The sequence below is a fragment of the Calypte anna genome, chromosome Z (assembly GCF_003957555.1).
Source record: "Calypte anna isolate BGI_N300 chromosome Z, bCalAnn1_v1.p, whole genome shotgun sequence".
Lineage (NCBI taxonomy): Eukaryota > Metazoa > Chordata > Aves > Apodiformes > Trochilidae > Calypte > Calypte anna.
The window spans coordinates 48,806,983-48,821,947 of NC_044274.1; the positions used below are offsets into that span (position 1 = coordinate 48,806,983).

Below are 14,965 nucleotides of genomic sequence, written 5' to 3' on the forward strand. Positions count from 1 at the left end.
CTGATGGCATTATTTCGTATTTTATGTGGTAGTTCAACAGGGAAAACTTTCTTTAGACTGTAGTGTATAATGGTTTCAGAGTATGTTTTCTCAAAGCCACTTGTGAATCATGACTTCAGTTGGAGATGTGTAAGGAGAAGTAGACTATAATTATTTTTCTCTTAAGGCAAAATTACTGTCTGATTTGCAGTGGGTATGTTGCTGCTGGGTGGATCCATATTTCCTTTTCATCAGATCTAAATAGGGCAGTTTCTGTACTTTCCACCATCTTTCCAAAGTAGGGGAACTGGCCAGAACATCCTGGCTGAAGTTCTATTTCTGTTGACTCAATCACGGAAAGGCAGAAGGTATATTGGATGGAGAGGGAAATGGGCTAGAAGAATTATAAATACTGCTCCATCTGTTCTTAGACTCGGTGTGTGCCTTTTGTCAGAGCAGTGCATAATCTCTGGATCTTTTTGGGTGCCCATCTGGTCTTGAATTCCAAGGTAGCATGGGTGGTGTGTTACCTGCTGTGTTTTAGTTTTGCATCTACTTATATTGTGTTCTTTCTTCATGTGAAGTAAATCCATGTCTTTGTTACCTTTGGCTTTGTAGCAGATTTTTGCTAAGTATGTATAATGTGCTTAAGTCTTGAAACATTTTGCTGGTGGAGATCCAGTTGTACAATGAACTAACTACCTCCCTACCAAACCTTCTAGAAACATATTAAGTGATAGTCTGGAAACATTTACACTTAGAGAATACTCCCTCAAATTCTCTGTATTGTAGATATTCTCTGTCCTGAACCACTTGATCCATAAATAGTTTAGCAGAGATCCTAAGTCTCTTCAGCTTCAGCTTTTGGCTTTATGGCTCTTTTTGTATGTGCATCTGGCTAAAGTTAGCTTGACAGTGACAGGTTTCTTTCCTCTGTGTTTCAACACTGGTGTGTCCAACCGAGGTGGAGAACCTCTCTTGAGGTCACTGGGAGAACTGCGTGATTCACCACAGTCCCCAGTGCTTCGTTTTGGAGCTGTACACAAGAGATTTGGTGATGTTAAACCAAAGTAGTGGTAAGGATTGCAGTTCAAGAAGAGATCATCTTATTTGAAGTAGTGTGAATAACACTATTCCCTTGAGGATTTGGGGGAAATTTTAAGTTTAGAAACTTCAAACATTTCGATAGTATGTAGTGCAGTTGAGAATCAGGGAAAGCAGCCTTCTTTGTGATGGGGTAGAAGTCCATACTGGTTTTAGTTTTTGGGTTTTTTTTAATTGAAGACCCTGTGATCTCTTAGAAATCTCCCCCATGTCTTGCTTTGTAATTCTGATGGGCACTGTTCATTAAAACCTGTCTAAAGAAATGAGTCATCATTGTCAGGCTTTGTCAGGAAGTTGGCTTATTTTTGCTTGCCTCATTGTGGGCACCAGAATTTGCCCAAACTAGTAACAATGCTGTCTGGATGGAACCTGTCCACTGCTACAACTATTCTCTCTTTCTAGATTTTTGCTTTGACTTTAATGAGACTTTTACAAGGTTTTAGAGGAATTGGATATCTAGCTCTCATTGATTTTTAATGAGAGAGGGTTGCTTGATTTCTGTGGATTTTTTTTCAAGTCTCGCTCTTAGTAAATATAAACTAAGCTATTTTTGAAATGTGAAATCATAAGCTTTTTAGCCGTTCTGCTCTGTGAACAGATCCATAGTTGAGAGGGCTGTATAAAAAGTGTTCCGGTTTATGCCAGTGGCTCTTCTTTTAATTTTGTGGACTATAGTCAGAGAAAATGGCTTTGTTTCTTTATGACCATGGATATCTTTGGACAGGATTTATTACTGGCATTCAGGTAGTATTTTCCATTGTTTATAAATTACTTTTGTTTATTTGTTTGGTTTGCATAGAAGTATGTTTTTTGGTATGCAAAAATCTGAATACAAAGCTGTTTAAGACAATTCACATTAACATAAGATGGGGTGAGTTTGTCTTCTCCTAAAGAAAGATAATGAGGGGACTTAATCTGGTGTAAGGGATGCAGCTTTCCTCTCAGGTAGTTGCTGTTTTTCACAGGCTGAGCCCTTGCTGGTCCATTAAACAAAAACGTAAGTTTTCTAAATTTTTGTGTAGTACATATTCATTGTATGTGTAAAAGGCTATGTAACTATAGGAGCTGAAACTGTAACCAGTTAATTTTTATGAGAACTGCAAGTTTATTTTGAAAAAATGGTGAATTGAAGGAGAGATTTTGATAATCATTTTCATGCATAGGTGTAGGTAGAAGTCTTCTGTGAAATAAGATATTTTGGGATAATGTGTACTGATGGTAGCTTTGTAATTGTACTGTGGAACTCTTTAATTTTTTTTCTGGATAGTGGTCCTGATAGGTTCTTCCTTCTTTAAAATGGGCTGAATTTGACTTATACAGAGAGAATCAGCTGTGATGGTGTCAATTTTGTATTTTGTATTGTAATGATTAACTCAAAACCTTGCTGGGTGGAAGGAAGGGTTAGTTGCCTTTCATACAGCCCATGTGAAACTATAGACCTCTTGTAGGGAGTTACGACATTTTGTGTACAGTTGTAAATGTTTGATATTTTGATTTCTTTTGTGGTAATGTAGTAAGGTTGCAAGGGACTAATTAATGACTTACAGAGAAGTGGGGTCCCAAGGTAGCATATTTCAGGTGAGGGTATTTTGTTTTAAATTAGTTAAACATTGTTCCAATTATTTGCCTTTAATCAGAAGAGACTGTTAGCTCTTAAGATGTAACAAAAGGGAGTTTATAAGCAAATGCTATTAGTCAGGTTTTGGTCCTGAGTGATTAGGGGGTAAATAAGGGAAAATGGTCTTGATGAAGTAGAAGTATATCTTCTATATGAGTTCTGCTAAGTAAAGACTCTTGGTGGTAAAAGAAGATAGATGACCAGTTCTCTAAGCTTTGAATTTCTTGACTGCTAGGAGTAAGCATGAGTTCAATTTTTTCTGGTCTTGCAGATGGACCTTCTTTCTGCTTTGTTGGGAACCTTGGGAAGGTACTTCTATTTTTCTTGAGTGTACAGTGTGGCTTTATATAAACAGAGTCATAACAGGGTTGCATCACTTCTGTTAGACAGTAATTACTGCTAACTATGGATGGTGACAAACCCAGATGTGGAAGGTGGAACACTCTTCAGTGGTAAATTCTGTACAGAGAGAATCTGGGACTGGAAGTTACAACAGGCCTTTTAATTTAATTGCCTTGTACCAAAAAAAAAAAAAAAAAAAAAAAAAGCTTTTTAATAAGACTGCTTTTTCATTGTATTTTCTGTATTATTATGGGACAAGTAATAATGGACAGGTAATTTTATTATAAAACTGCTCCCAGAGTAAATAAACAGAGCAGGCTAAGTCCATCTAATGGTCAGCTACAGCTGAAAGTGCTGATCTTACGTAGTTTCTTGTGCTGGCAGTGGACCTCATCTGTCCTTTTAGGAGACTTCCTGACTTCCTGTCAGTACCCTGAATCACTAGGTGGTGTGGTGGGTGTGATGATTTTTTTTCTTACTATTTCTTTTTTAAATACAGGATTATTTTTCTGATAGCTTAACTATGCAAATAATGAGATCAATGGGTGATCAAACAGATGAAGATGGTGCTGTTGGGAGTGGGAAATACCAAGAAACATGACTGATCATATTCACAGCAACTGACCATCAGTTTTGTAAGAATACAGCAGGTGCATCACTGAGTTAAAATACACCAGCATTAGTAAACAAAAAGTCTGCAGTGTTAGACATAGATAAATGTTGTTAGAAAACTGAAGAAGAATGATCAAAGTTCTCATAAATCTGCACATTTTTTCAAGCCTGTATCCTGCATCAACTTGTTCTCCTAAGAGCTTGGAAATAAAAATTTTAGGTAATAGCTGGGTTTCTACCCAGTAAAAGGGTCTCATTTGTTCTCAGGGCACTTACTGTTTTATAAATCACTCAAGTTGCACTCTTCTGGCTTGTGACATGGACAGTATCCCCCAAGTGAATTACAGCTCTTCAGAGCAAAGTAATTGGCTTTTGTGTTCTATTTTGGTGTCATGATTGCATGCAGAAATAACCAGAGAGGTTATACATTAATATCTAACTCTTAGAAAAAAAAATCAGAAAATATCCTTACTAATTTGTTTCATACTTGTTTTGCTGAAATACCATTAATTTTATAAGTATGAATTTCAATGCGGTCACAAGAGATATTTTTGAGCTCACATGTTACAGAGATGTCCAGATATCTTCCCTGACTTTAGTAGAGCTGTGCTTGGCCCCATGTGATACATCTGATGGTAGCAAGCTGGTTGAAGTACCATCATCTCCTGTAGATGTTTTTCATAAGGTACCAATTTCTTTGTTCTGTGATAATCTGTAGGCATCCAGTACCTGACTGAACTATCAAGACTCTTATCCTTCTAGTGCACTTTTAGAAGGATGATCAAACTAAAGTGCAGCATTAAGGATCATTTAAGCATTTTCTGCTGATGAGAGCTTGTGTGTTTGTGTGTAGTTATTGCCAGATTTTATTAGCTTTTTTCAATACCCCTAATGTCACACAAATTTTGTTTTTGTTTTGTTTTTCTTATTAGAGCTATTCTGCTAATTGAAAAGGAGACAGAAAATAGATGTCCACGCCTACAGACCCTGGTGCCATGCCTCATCCTGGTCCTTCCCCTGGACCAGGACCTTCACCTGGACCAATTCTAGGACCTAGCCCAGGACCAGGACCATCTCCTGGCTCAGTTCACAGCATGATGGGGCCAAGTCCTGGTCCACCCAGTGTCCCACATCCAATGCCAGCAATGGGGCCTACTGATTATCCACAGGAAGGCATGCACCAAATACATAAGGTAATAGTTTATTACAAGTGAACCGTTTTTACCTAGAGTTCTTTCCACTGATTAAAAAACCTGCTTACTCTTCATTTAGACCTATGTAACTGCTACTACACATCATGTATTACCTGCAGAACTGTAGCTATACTCCTGCTTCTGTTTTCATTACTGAATATGATGCGTGTATCAGATTAAAAAAATTTCCTTGTTCTTAGTAGACTACTTTGAACTACAGAGCTAGTAATTTGCAAATCGTCATGTGTAAACTGTACTTTTAGTAAGATAGGCATTACTAAAGTAAATATTGAATGATAGTGAAAAAACCTTACAGTAAAAAATTCTAACCACTTTTTTTTTTTCTTTTTTTCCCCTTCTTGTCTGTTTGGATATCTCTCATGTTTTTCTAGGGCGGTTTTTAGTTTTTGATGATTTTTTTACTTACTAGTATTTTCAACTCTTAAGGTTCTCATGCTTACAAACATATTTACTCTTCCATGGAGATGATGAACCTGGTTTCCAAGTTATTTTACAAAGGCTCCATCTTCCTAAGGAATTTAAAACTATGGTGTGAGAATTTGAGAAAAATTTTGACTCCAGTGGTTGTTTTCATACACTTAAAATTACTCTTAAAATGGTGTGCTTAGGCTTCCATTACTGTCTTTTGCTTTGAGGAAATACTTGTTTGTGTGGGAATTCCTTTGTGAGAACAGTCTTTGTATGTATTGTCATTTCTGTTTGTGTACCAGAGAGTTAGAGCTTAGAATAATTTTAGTTTCACTTATTTTCTACTCTCTGAAATATGCATAAAGAGCCTATGGAACCAAGATACTGAAAATGTTTTGGCAACTATTGTTGATTCTACTGAGATTTGTATGCACACACACAAAAAATAAATTTACAACAAAAAATTAGTTTTAAAGTAATATAAATATATTGAATTGACCTCTTCTTCCTGTTTCCATATTTATGTATAGATTAATTTCATTTGTTAAAACAGTGTCCAGTCAGTAAGAGTGTGGCATTACCATCTTTTGTATGAAGGATTCTTATCATTGCAATTTCTATTAGCACAGACAGCTGAAGCGAAGGAGGCTGTGATCCAGCTGCTTGTTATACTGAACTTGTAATTTCTGAGAAGTCAGTACATTCAGTAATTAAAGCTTGTAATTGTACCTATTAGCCAGATGAGATGTTTGTAATCCCCATTTCTTTGTTTGTGGGGTCAAGCTTCCAATACACTGGTAAGTACTCCACATTTCATAATCCGCCAGGATTTTTACATCCTTCAGTTCTCTCTTTCTGTTTTTAATAGGCTCTGTATCTGCAGAAGAAGAGCATGGCAGCAGTAATTTCCCATTAGAAAGCTTGAATACTCTATACACTATGTTTTTGACGGCTGTACCCTGTTCTACTGTGCATGTTTTTCAGACATTTAACGCTATGTTAGCATTAGAACAAAGCAACAAACATCCCACAAAGTTCTTTTAGAGTCTTAAGAAGCATCTCAGAAGCTGTGTACAAGAGCAGAAATTCACCTGTTAAGTGGCATTGAAATGTTTTAAAAAATGCACCATGAATGCAAATAGTCGGGATAGCTAATTTGAAGATGATCAGTCATCTTTGACTGATGAGAAAAGAGAAATTACTTTCTCTTTTCTTCTGATAATGGATTGAAGGCTATAATTTCACAAGTCTTTATTTTAGTAGCAAAAGGCTTGCTGGCCTCTTGGTTGTCACTTCACAAGTTCCAGCATGTCTTTGCTGTGTGTGGCTGAGCTACCAAACAGATCTGTTGATTTGATTTACATGAAAAAAAAAAATAAAATTAGTACTTCAGTCTAGATCAGTTTTCTGGCCTGTTTTCCCGTACAACCCCAGAGATAATATAGTTTTACAGCATGGGTCTGTTTAAGAAATAGTGTGGAAGGATGCACAATTTTGCAGATAGTATTTAAATGTCATTTCATATAATTAAAAAAAAGGTCAGCCTTTTGCAGTTTGACCAAGTAAACATTTTCTTTCTGCTTAGTGTTATGTAAATCAGTTTGACTTCCAAGTCGTGATGTAACTTTTTTTTTTTTCCCCTAATGAAATGCTGTAAAAATGAGAGATTACAGAAAAAGCATGCCAGTTATGCAAGTGCTTGTGGGGTACACATCTGGTATATGCAGTGGGATGTGGTTCTTTCTTTTAACATTTATGAACTAAGCAGTGAAACAGTTTCATTCTGTTGTAGTTGTTTGACTAGCTTAGAATACTAAGCTTAGAATAATATAACATTAAAAAAAGAGTATCCAATAATAGAGAGAACTTTGATGCAAATACATATCAATAAATCGTAATTCCTAAAGTAAGTTACAGTTAATAACACTTAGTATGGAAATTAAAGATGGTATATTCACTTAGTAACCAGAAAACCCTTCCACAGGAAAGTTTACTATTTGTTTATGTAACACTATTTTGACAGAAACAATAAATCAGCTGTCTTTCTTGCTACCTTTTAAAATAATCTTTAGACCATTGACCAATTTGCCAAGGAAATAGTTACACTTTCCATTTTTACTGAAGTGTATTTTGGATGCCTCTGTCTTCAACACTGATGATGTATCAGGGGGACCTTAACACCTGGAACTGGAGGACCATGACTGCAGTAAGGACCAACCCTTAGGTGACCCTGAACTTGTAAGGGACCTGCTGCAACAGTTAGACCCCTACAAGTTCAGGGGGCCTAACGGAATTCATCCACGAGTCCTCAGAGAGCTGGCTGATGTCCTTTCCAGGCTTCTGTCCATTATTTTTGGGAGCTCCTGCCAATCTGGAGAGATCCTTGTTGACTGGAAGCTGGTAATGTTGTTCCAGTATTCAAGGGGGGCAAGAAGGAGAACCCAGGGAACTACAGGCCAGATAGTGTAACTTCAGTGTCTGTTAAAATTATGGAAAAGATTACTCTGAGAGGTACTGAAAAACATGTGGAGGACAACGCAGTCATTGGTCACAGCCAGCATGGCTTCATGAGCGGAAAGCCCTGCTTATCAAACTTAATTTCCTTTTATGACAAGGTAACCCATCTGGTTGGTCAAGGGAAGCCAGTGGACGTGATATTTCTGGACTTCAGGAAAGCTTCTGATACTATCTCTCACGCTCTAAATTGACAATCTTTAGCAACCTCAAAGAGTCTCATGAGGTGAAAAGACTTGAAAACAGGGAAGGTATTAAGGGAAGACGCTGTTACATGAATCCCCTAATCCTGCCTTTCCTCAGCATCCACATTGAAGCTCCTCTGGAGGCAAAACATAGGGGTAGGTGCGTTTAGTTTGAACTGAAACAACCTTCTACACTGGCTGGGATGTGATTTTAACTGCTCAACTTTTAGTTATGACAATGGTATATGTATTCAATTTACGTGGTTCTCACTTGAAAAATAGGAAGAGTACTGTGATATCTTCATTTATTTTCTCGTCCATTTAATTGTAACGTTTCATAAATTTTTCTGTGAATTTGTAGGAGAATGTACTGAAAATGATGACTGGATATGGAGAAATTATGATGATGTCACGAGTGAGAGAAAAAGTGACAAAAAATACTTTCCTATAAAAATAGCATTTTTTTACTACATTTGTTGTTTATCCAAATGTTCCAATAAAACAGAAGGCAAATGGTTTCCCATTTCAAATATTGTGTACTAACAGATCTGTATATTAGACATTGTGTGAATCTTAAAATTTTCTTACAGTTCTGGAAGCCTTTTTATTCAGCAAGCATGTTTCCTGCATTGCTTTCATTGTATGTGTTAATGTTAGTGAAAAATGAGGTAAAGTATCATTGTTAGCCCACCAAAATCAGCAGGGAGCTTTTCAGTAGTAAATAAGAAATTAATAAAGCTGTTGGCCAAGTCCCTGCCATGAGGACAGCCGCAGTCAGTCTGGTTGACAGTCAGTGATGCATTCACTTACAGTGTGTAGTTCTGTGACAGTCACAGCTTTTTGATCTGTGTAGTTTTTATTGGTATAGAGGATGCTGCACTGTCTAGAAGTCCACTTTGATACCCATAGTCTCTGATTTTATTATTTGTTTGCTTTTCTAAGAAGCGGGAAGGAAACAAAAAAAAAGACACTGTAACAGTTTTCCTAGGTACAGGTGAAACTGTGATGCAGTGCTCTCTGTGATAAGATGCTAATTAATAAATTTGGAATAAAAACAAGTTACACAAAATGTTCCTCATGCATTAGGCATTATGTAAAGTGTGCAAGTCTGCCAAGTTTGTAGGTGTGGGGTTGCACAGTTGAAACTCGTCCCTAATTATGTTTTCTGCTAGCCTGTTCCGTGCTTGTTCTTAAAAGCAGCAGCCAATCAAAATAGTAATGTGTACTCAAAGTTGAATGTATCTCAGCTTCCTGTTTCCCTTCTCTTCTGTCTCATATGACTAGAATAAAAATAAAAGTATCCCATCGTGGTAGTAAAGGCTACATTTCTCATGCCAATAATGTGGTTATAGAAGGTGCCTTTAATAAGATAGTCTTCTAGAAAGAAGAATTTACAGAAATTGCATACTGTGTAACATCCTTACTGTATTTTTTAACTTGTTACAGTTTCAGTTATCATCCATTTCTGTAGTGACACAGGGATTCAAAAAGTTATTCTCATAACTTTTTCAGCTCTTGTAATCATCTGCTGAATTGTCTATTTTATAGTTTTTCACCAAAGGTTGAGGTGTATTCTTTGGAAATACAGGTCTCTGCATAAATTAGCAGTATTGTGATCATTACAACTAATTTGGTCTTCAAGTAAGTTTACACCATCTTCATCTTTAGCTTTTAGTAAAAAACTGATTAATGACATTACATTTCTAATCTGTTTCTATTAAATATCCCTTTCCAATTTCACAGTGCATAATTTTTGCAAATGTGTGGAGGCAAACCCCATTCTTTCTATATTCAGGCTCCCTTACATTAGACTTGAAGCACGTGAGTTTGCTATGGATTTTGTGGGGGTTTTTGTTAAGTAGTTATCTTACGAAAACCTGTTCTTCCAATCCATTCTCTCCATTGAAACATTCCTTCAATTCCTTCAATTGGTATTTTCTTTTATGGTCATTTCTTTTTCTTTTTGTTCCTGTGTGATTGATTGATTTTATAAGCTTCCTTTTTAAAATTGTTTTAGGGATTTGTTTTGTTTTGTTTGTTTTGTTTGGTTTGGTTGTGTGCGTGTGTGTGTGTATGATTGTTTTCTTCATTGCTGCTTTGTGTTAATGCCAGCTCCCTGCCCCACCTTCTACATGCTGGTACTTCTGACATCCTGGGCACGGATGCTGTGTCACATCTTAGCCTCATTAGAGCTGCCTGCATTTACAGAGGTTTCATGGTTGACACCCATTAGTATAGTGGCACCTACCTCTGCAATCACACCACAGATGTGTCCAGTCAGAGTCCACTGTTCTGGAAACGGAATAAAATTTCTTGCACAGTCTCCTCCTTCCCTTGCAGGCCCAAAAGATTTAATTCTTGTTACATACCATGATTAAACAGAAATGGATCTGGCTTTACAGGTATTTCAGTTTCTGTACTTAGCTCCTGCAGTCAGAAGGTGAACTGAGTGTTTTTTTCTGCATTGGTTATCTTTTTAAGTAGGGGCAAAGGGACAGGAAGGGATCTTCATGTACTTGGTTAGCACAATGGAATATTCTTAAATGTCTAAAATGGAACATTTCTAATGTCTGAGTGGTCTGTATCTGTATTTCTACTCCCTATCCCAGGTTCTTTTAATCAAAACTAGCTTCACAAGTAATGGAGATTTTTTCTGGTACTAGTTCTTTTCACAAGTGTTTTAATAGTGTCATGACAACTAAGTGATTTGAAGAAACATAAGAAATACATTTACTTTTCCTTTTTTATTACTTTTCTCCTTTTGATCTGTAGTTTCTGATAAGGAAGAAGAAGGGCCTTCAAAAATGCTGATAAAAAAAGAAAAAATGCCCCCATGTGTGTAAAAATACTTTAAATCAAATCTGGTTATTGCAGTAGAGAGTGGGGAATTTATATGAAGTGTTTACAAATTAAAATTTAGAATTATTTTTTTACTTTGAGAAAGGATGGCCTATGTTTAATTATGCCTAGATTGATTGATATGCAACAAATTGATTGAAAAGAAGAAATGTGTCTTTTTTTCTGTGACTTGATTGTAGCTTCTTGCACAAGGAATTTTATTAATTGTCTGTATTTTCCCCTGGAGTTAGTTTTCTTAACTCTCTGTCAAAAAAAAAATAAAAATCAATAAATAGGTGTGCAGTTAGGTAAGATAGACCACAAGGTCTGCATTTGAAATAGGGTTTGCAAGAGAAGTGTTCAGTGTGCATGCATGTATGTGTTACAGAGAGGGAGGGGTGAGGCTGCCTGTTTCTGTAGAGAGAAGGAAAAAAATTCCTGCCTGTTACTCTAACACAAAGCCTTGCAGAGCTCTGAGTTACAGGTTAATGAGTATAAGCGCTCCCCTAGTTAGAGACCTGATGTAATTTTTGCTTTCAGATAAGGCTTTTTAGTTTTCTTACGACATCTTCTTTCTGATGTTACTTTCCCTGTTTTCATCTTTAGAGTCCTTCAGTTTCTACTGTGGAGCCTTTTCCAGTGCCTTGCATGCCCTTGGCATTTTTTTTCTGACCCCAACCTGTCTTCTCTTCACTCTCTGAAGAAAGGGCCTGTTTTGCGTTTCGAGTACCATGGGAACTGTAGTTTTTGTGGAATGAATGAGGTGACAGGAACTGTGGGGAGCAAAAATATTTGAGCACAAATACTTCCCTTTCTTGACTGCCAATTCTTGTTTTTGCCTGCAAAGAAGTAGTTACCTCCTGCAATGTCATGCTTGTTTTTGAAGAGTGTTTGGGACATTCCAGTAGAGCAGTGAGTGAAAGGGCAAAGTTTGGGCTTAAAATAACTTAAGCCAAACCACAGGCTGTACTTTTGTAAGTTGGTGTGTGTTACACTGCTTTGTAATATGAGACTAGTACAGTTTGTGTGTTTGTATTTGGATGGCTTGCCTCCCTGGCATTGCCCAACAGTTCATAAGGGGGGAAAAAAAAGGCATAAATGAATATAGAGTGGACAAATAGTATAATGTTGACCTGTGCTTTCAAAAATGTGTTATTCTGGATGTAAAGGTTCCCTTAGTATTTTTTTAGAATGACTACTAAGAGAAGTTTTAACACTTCTTTTGTTTGTTTAGATTTTGATTAAGGTTCTCTTGATTTTTATGGTGGATTTATATACTATGTCTATATAAATACTTCCTTTATTTTCACAGTCTATTGATGGCTTGCATGAAAAAGGAATGGTTGAAGATGTTCACTGTGGCTCCATGAAGAGTATGCGACCTCCTCACCCTGGAATGGGCCCACCTCAGAGTCCAATGGACCAGCATAGCCAAGGTTTATACATACTGTTTATGCTGTATAATTTTGGGCCTCCTTTGTTCCACAGGGAGTCAGTAGTTTCAGTATATATAATAGATTTCCAGTTATTTCCTTTCACCTTTGTTTGGAAAAGCTGAACTGTTATCACAGGGCAAAGCAAATAACTGAATCCTCTTGGTTTTTTTGAATGTCTGTCATAAGTACTGGAAAAAAGACTAAGGTTTAAGCCTGTGCCTGAGGCAAGTAATTGGGCTAAGTCTATTACATATTTCATTTCACATCTCTAAAAACTCTGTCTAGTTATTTCCTATGTTATGTAGCTGCTGTAAATATAAATGTGGTAAAATGTGATTTAATTTAGTCCTGAGGTGTAGGAATAAGAGAGAAAAACCCAAACAAACCCAAAGAAACTTTTTTCAGTATCTATGATGTTTGATCAATAGCTCAAGAAAGTTCTTTCCAAAATTCTTTATCTCAGAAAATATAAAATCTTTTTACCATGTTGCTACACACCTTCTTTGTGTCCTTCATTTAATGACATTAGAGGACATTGCTTCTATAAGTAGCTCAGTATGTTGGAGATTTAACTGGTAACACCTGCTAGTATTAATTAGTTCAGCTGATAAGCTTCCTGTATTGCATAATCAATTATATTACAGCAACACTTGAAGAACCCCAACTGAAATGAGGGTCCTGGTTTGACACACTCTGTACAAATGATTAAGAGATTGTCCCTCTTTGATGTACTTACATGTTCATTACACAGGAAAGAGAAATACTGAAAAACGGGAATAGGTACAGATGAGCAAAAAATGACTCAGCCTGAACTGCTCTGTGACTTCTCAGTGACTGTGACTGAAACCTTTGACTGTAATTTATTAGCTGAAAGTCTGTGTGGAACCTTGAACATCAGAAAGTACTGGTTTTCTGTTACACTGAGTTAAATAAAATAGAACTGACTTTGCAGGGACAAGTTCTCCATGAGTTAAAACTCCTCCACCAATTTCAATTATGTGTAAACATGATCATCCATCAGCACAAATTTACCTGACTTTGCATTTAGAGGCACTTTTATTGCTTGTAATGAACTTGTTCATTAAAATGAACAAGTCTAGAGATCGAGATGGATCCAATTTAAAAATAACATGCTCAAAATACAAGAGCACAAGTTGCAAGTGCCTCAAATTCAAGTATCTCTGAGTTGTTTTCTTCTTTCCTGTTCTAGCTGAGATCAGACTTCCAGGCTGTATTGATCTGGAAAAAGGTGATTGTATCTGTGGTGGGCTAAAGACTGTAAAACCCTGATCTCTTTTTTTGGTGTCTGTTGGCAACTTTTGGGTAAACAGAGAATATTGGGGTTCTAATGAGGAACTCCACTTGTGAGGAAAGAACACTATGAGTTCTCCAAGAAGCCATGGAGCGATGTATGGTAGATCTTCTAATCCTGACAAAGTTTTGAGTTGTATTCAGAACATCGTTAGAAACAGAGACTTACTGTCAGTTTTGCCTCCTTGTAGATTCTTGGATGTCTGATTTTGAGTTTGCATTGCTTTTGTGTGCAGTTTTTAACAATCTGCATCTCAAATAGAAACTGCCTCTTGTTAGTTATAGGTCTGATTTTTTTCATGGCTTTATAGTCTGTAGGCTTAAAACTGAAGTAGATAAAAGTGTGTGCTAATAAATGTTATTTTCAGATAAAAAGTTCAAAACCCCAGGTAATGGATAAACCTTAACTCTGCCATTACTGTGAAAGCATGAGCAGAATCATTGTGTGTAAGTCAACTGTCTTTCAGTCTAGCACTAGTTTTAGGTAAAAATAAAAAAGTTTCCTCTCTTTTAATTCCAAATGACCTTGTCTGTAATTCAGGCCATTGAGAACAGTTTTATGAAATAATCAGGGATGTATAGTATGATTTGGGTTGGCAGGGACCTTTAAAGATCAATTAGAAGACCAATCCTCCTGTAACAAATAGGGACATCTTCCATTAGATCAGGTTGCTCAGAGCCCCATCCAGCCTGTTCTTGAAGGCTTCCAGGGATAGGAAATCTGCAGCCTCTCTGTTCCAGCATTTCACTACTCTCAGCACAGAGAGTCTTTATTATATCTAGCCTGAATCTACCCTTTTTCAGTTTAAAACCATTACTCCTTGTCCTCTCACTGCAGGGCCTATTAAAATTCTCCTGTCATCTTTCTTCTAAGCCCCCTTTAGGCATCAAAAGGCTGCAGTAAGGTCTGCTCAGACCCTTCTCCTGTCCCAGGCTTAACAACATGAACTCTCAGCATGTCCTCCAGCCATTTTCATGGTCATCTTCTGGATCCATTCCAACAGGTCCATGGTGTCACTGTGCTGTGGATTGCAGAACTTGACACATTACTTCAGGTGGGGTGTTAGCAGAGCAGAGCATAGGGGAAGAATCACCTTGAACTTCTTTTGTTGCAGCCCAAGATATGGTTGGCCTTCAGGGCTGTGAGTGCATGTTGTCTGCTCATGTCCAGCTTTTCATCCAGCAGTCCCTCCAAATTCTTCTCTGCAGAGCTGCTCGTAATCCATTCATGCCCTTGTCTGTACTGGTATCAGCGGGTACACCGACCTGAGTGCAGTACCTTGCATTTTGGCTTGTTGAAGTTTATGAGGTTCACATGGCCCACTTCTCATTCTTGTCCTTGAGTCTTGTCAAATAGATTTTCTTTTTGTGGCCATTATAAGCTAAATTGATTTATTGATGTGT

General features: G+C 37.1%; 1 protein-coding gene across 4 annotated transcripts in view; it reads left to right on the forward strand.

The window, feature by feature from the left end:
• SMARCA2 (SWI/SNF related, matrix associated, actin dependent regulator of chromatin, subfamily a, member 2) overlaps positions 1-14,965 on the forward strand; it is a 108,100-nt gene that overhangs the window by 6,253 nt on the left and 86,882 nt on the right. For all 4 annotated transcript variants that reach the window (XM_030467983.1, XM_030467985.1, XM_030467986.1 and 1 more), the window contains 2 exons: positions 4,588-4,848; positions 12,127-12,250. In XM_030467983.1, coding sequence (XP_030323843.1) covers positions 4,624-4,848; positions 12,127-12,250 — 349 coding nt within the window. In that variant the 5' untranslated portion in view covers positions 4,588-4,623. The remainder of the gene's footprint in view (positions 1-4,587; positions 4,849-12,126; positions 12,251-14,965) is intronic.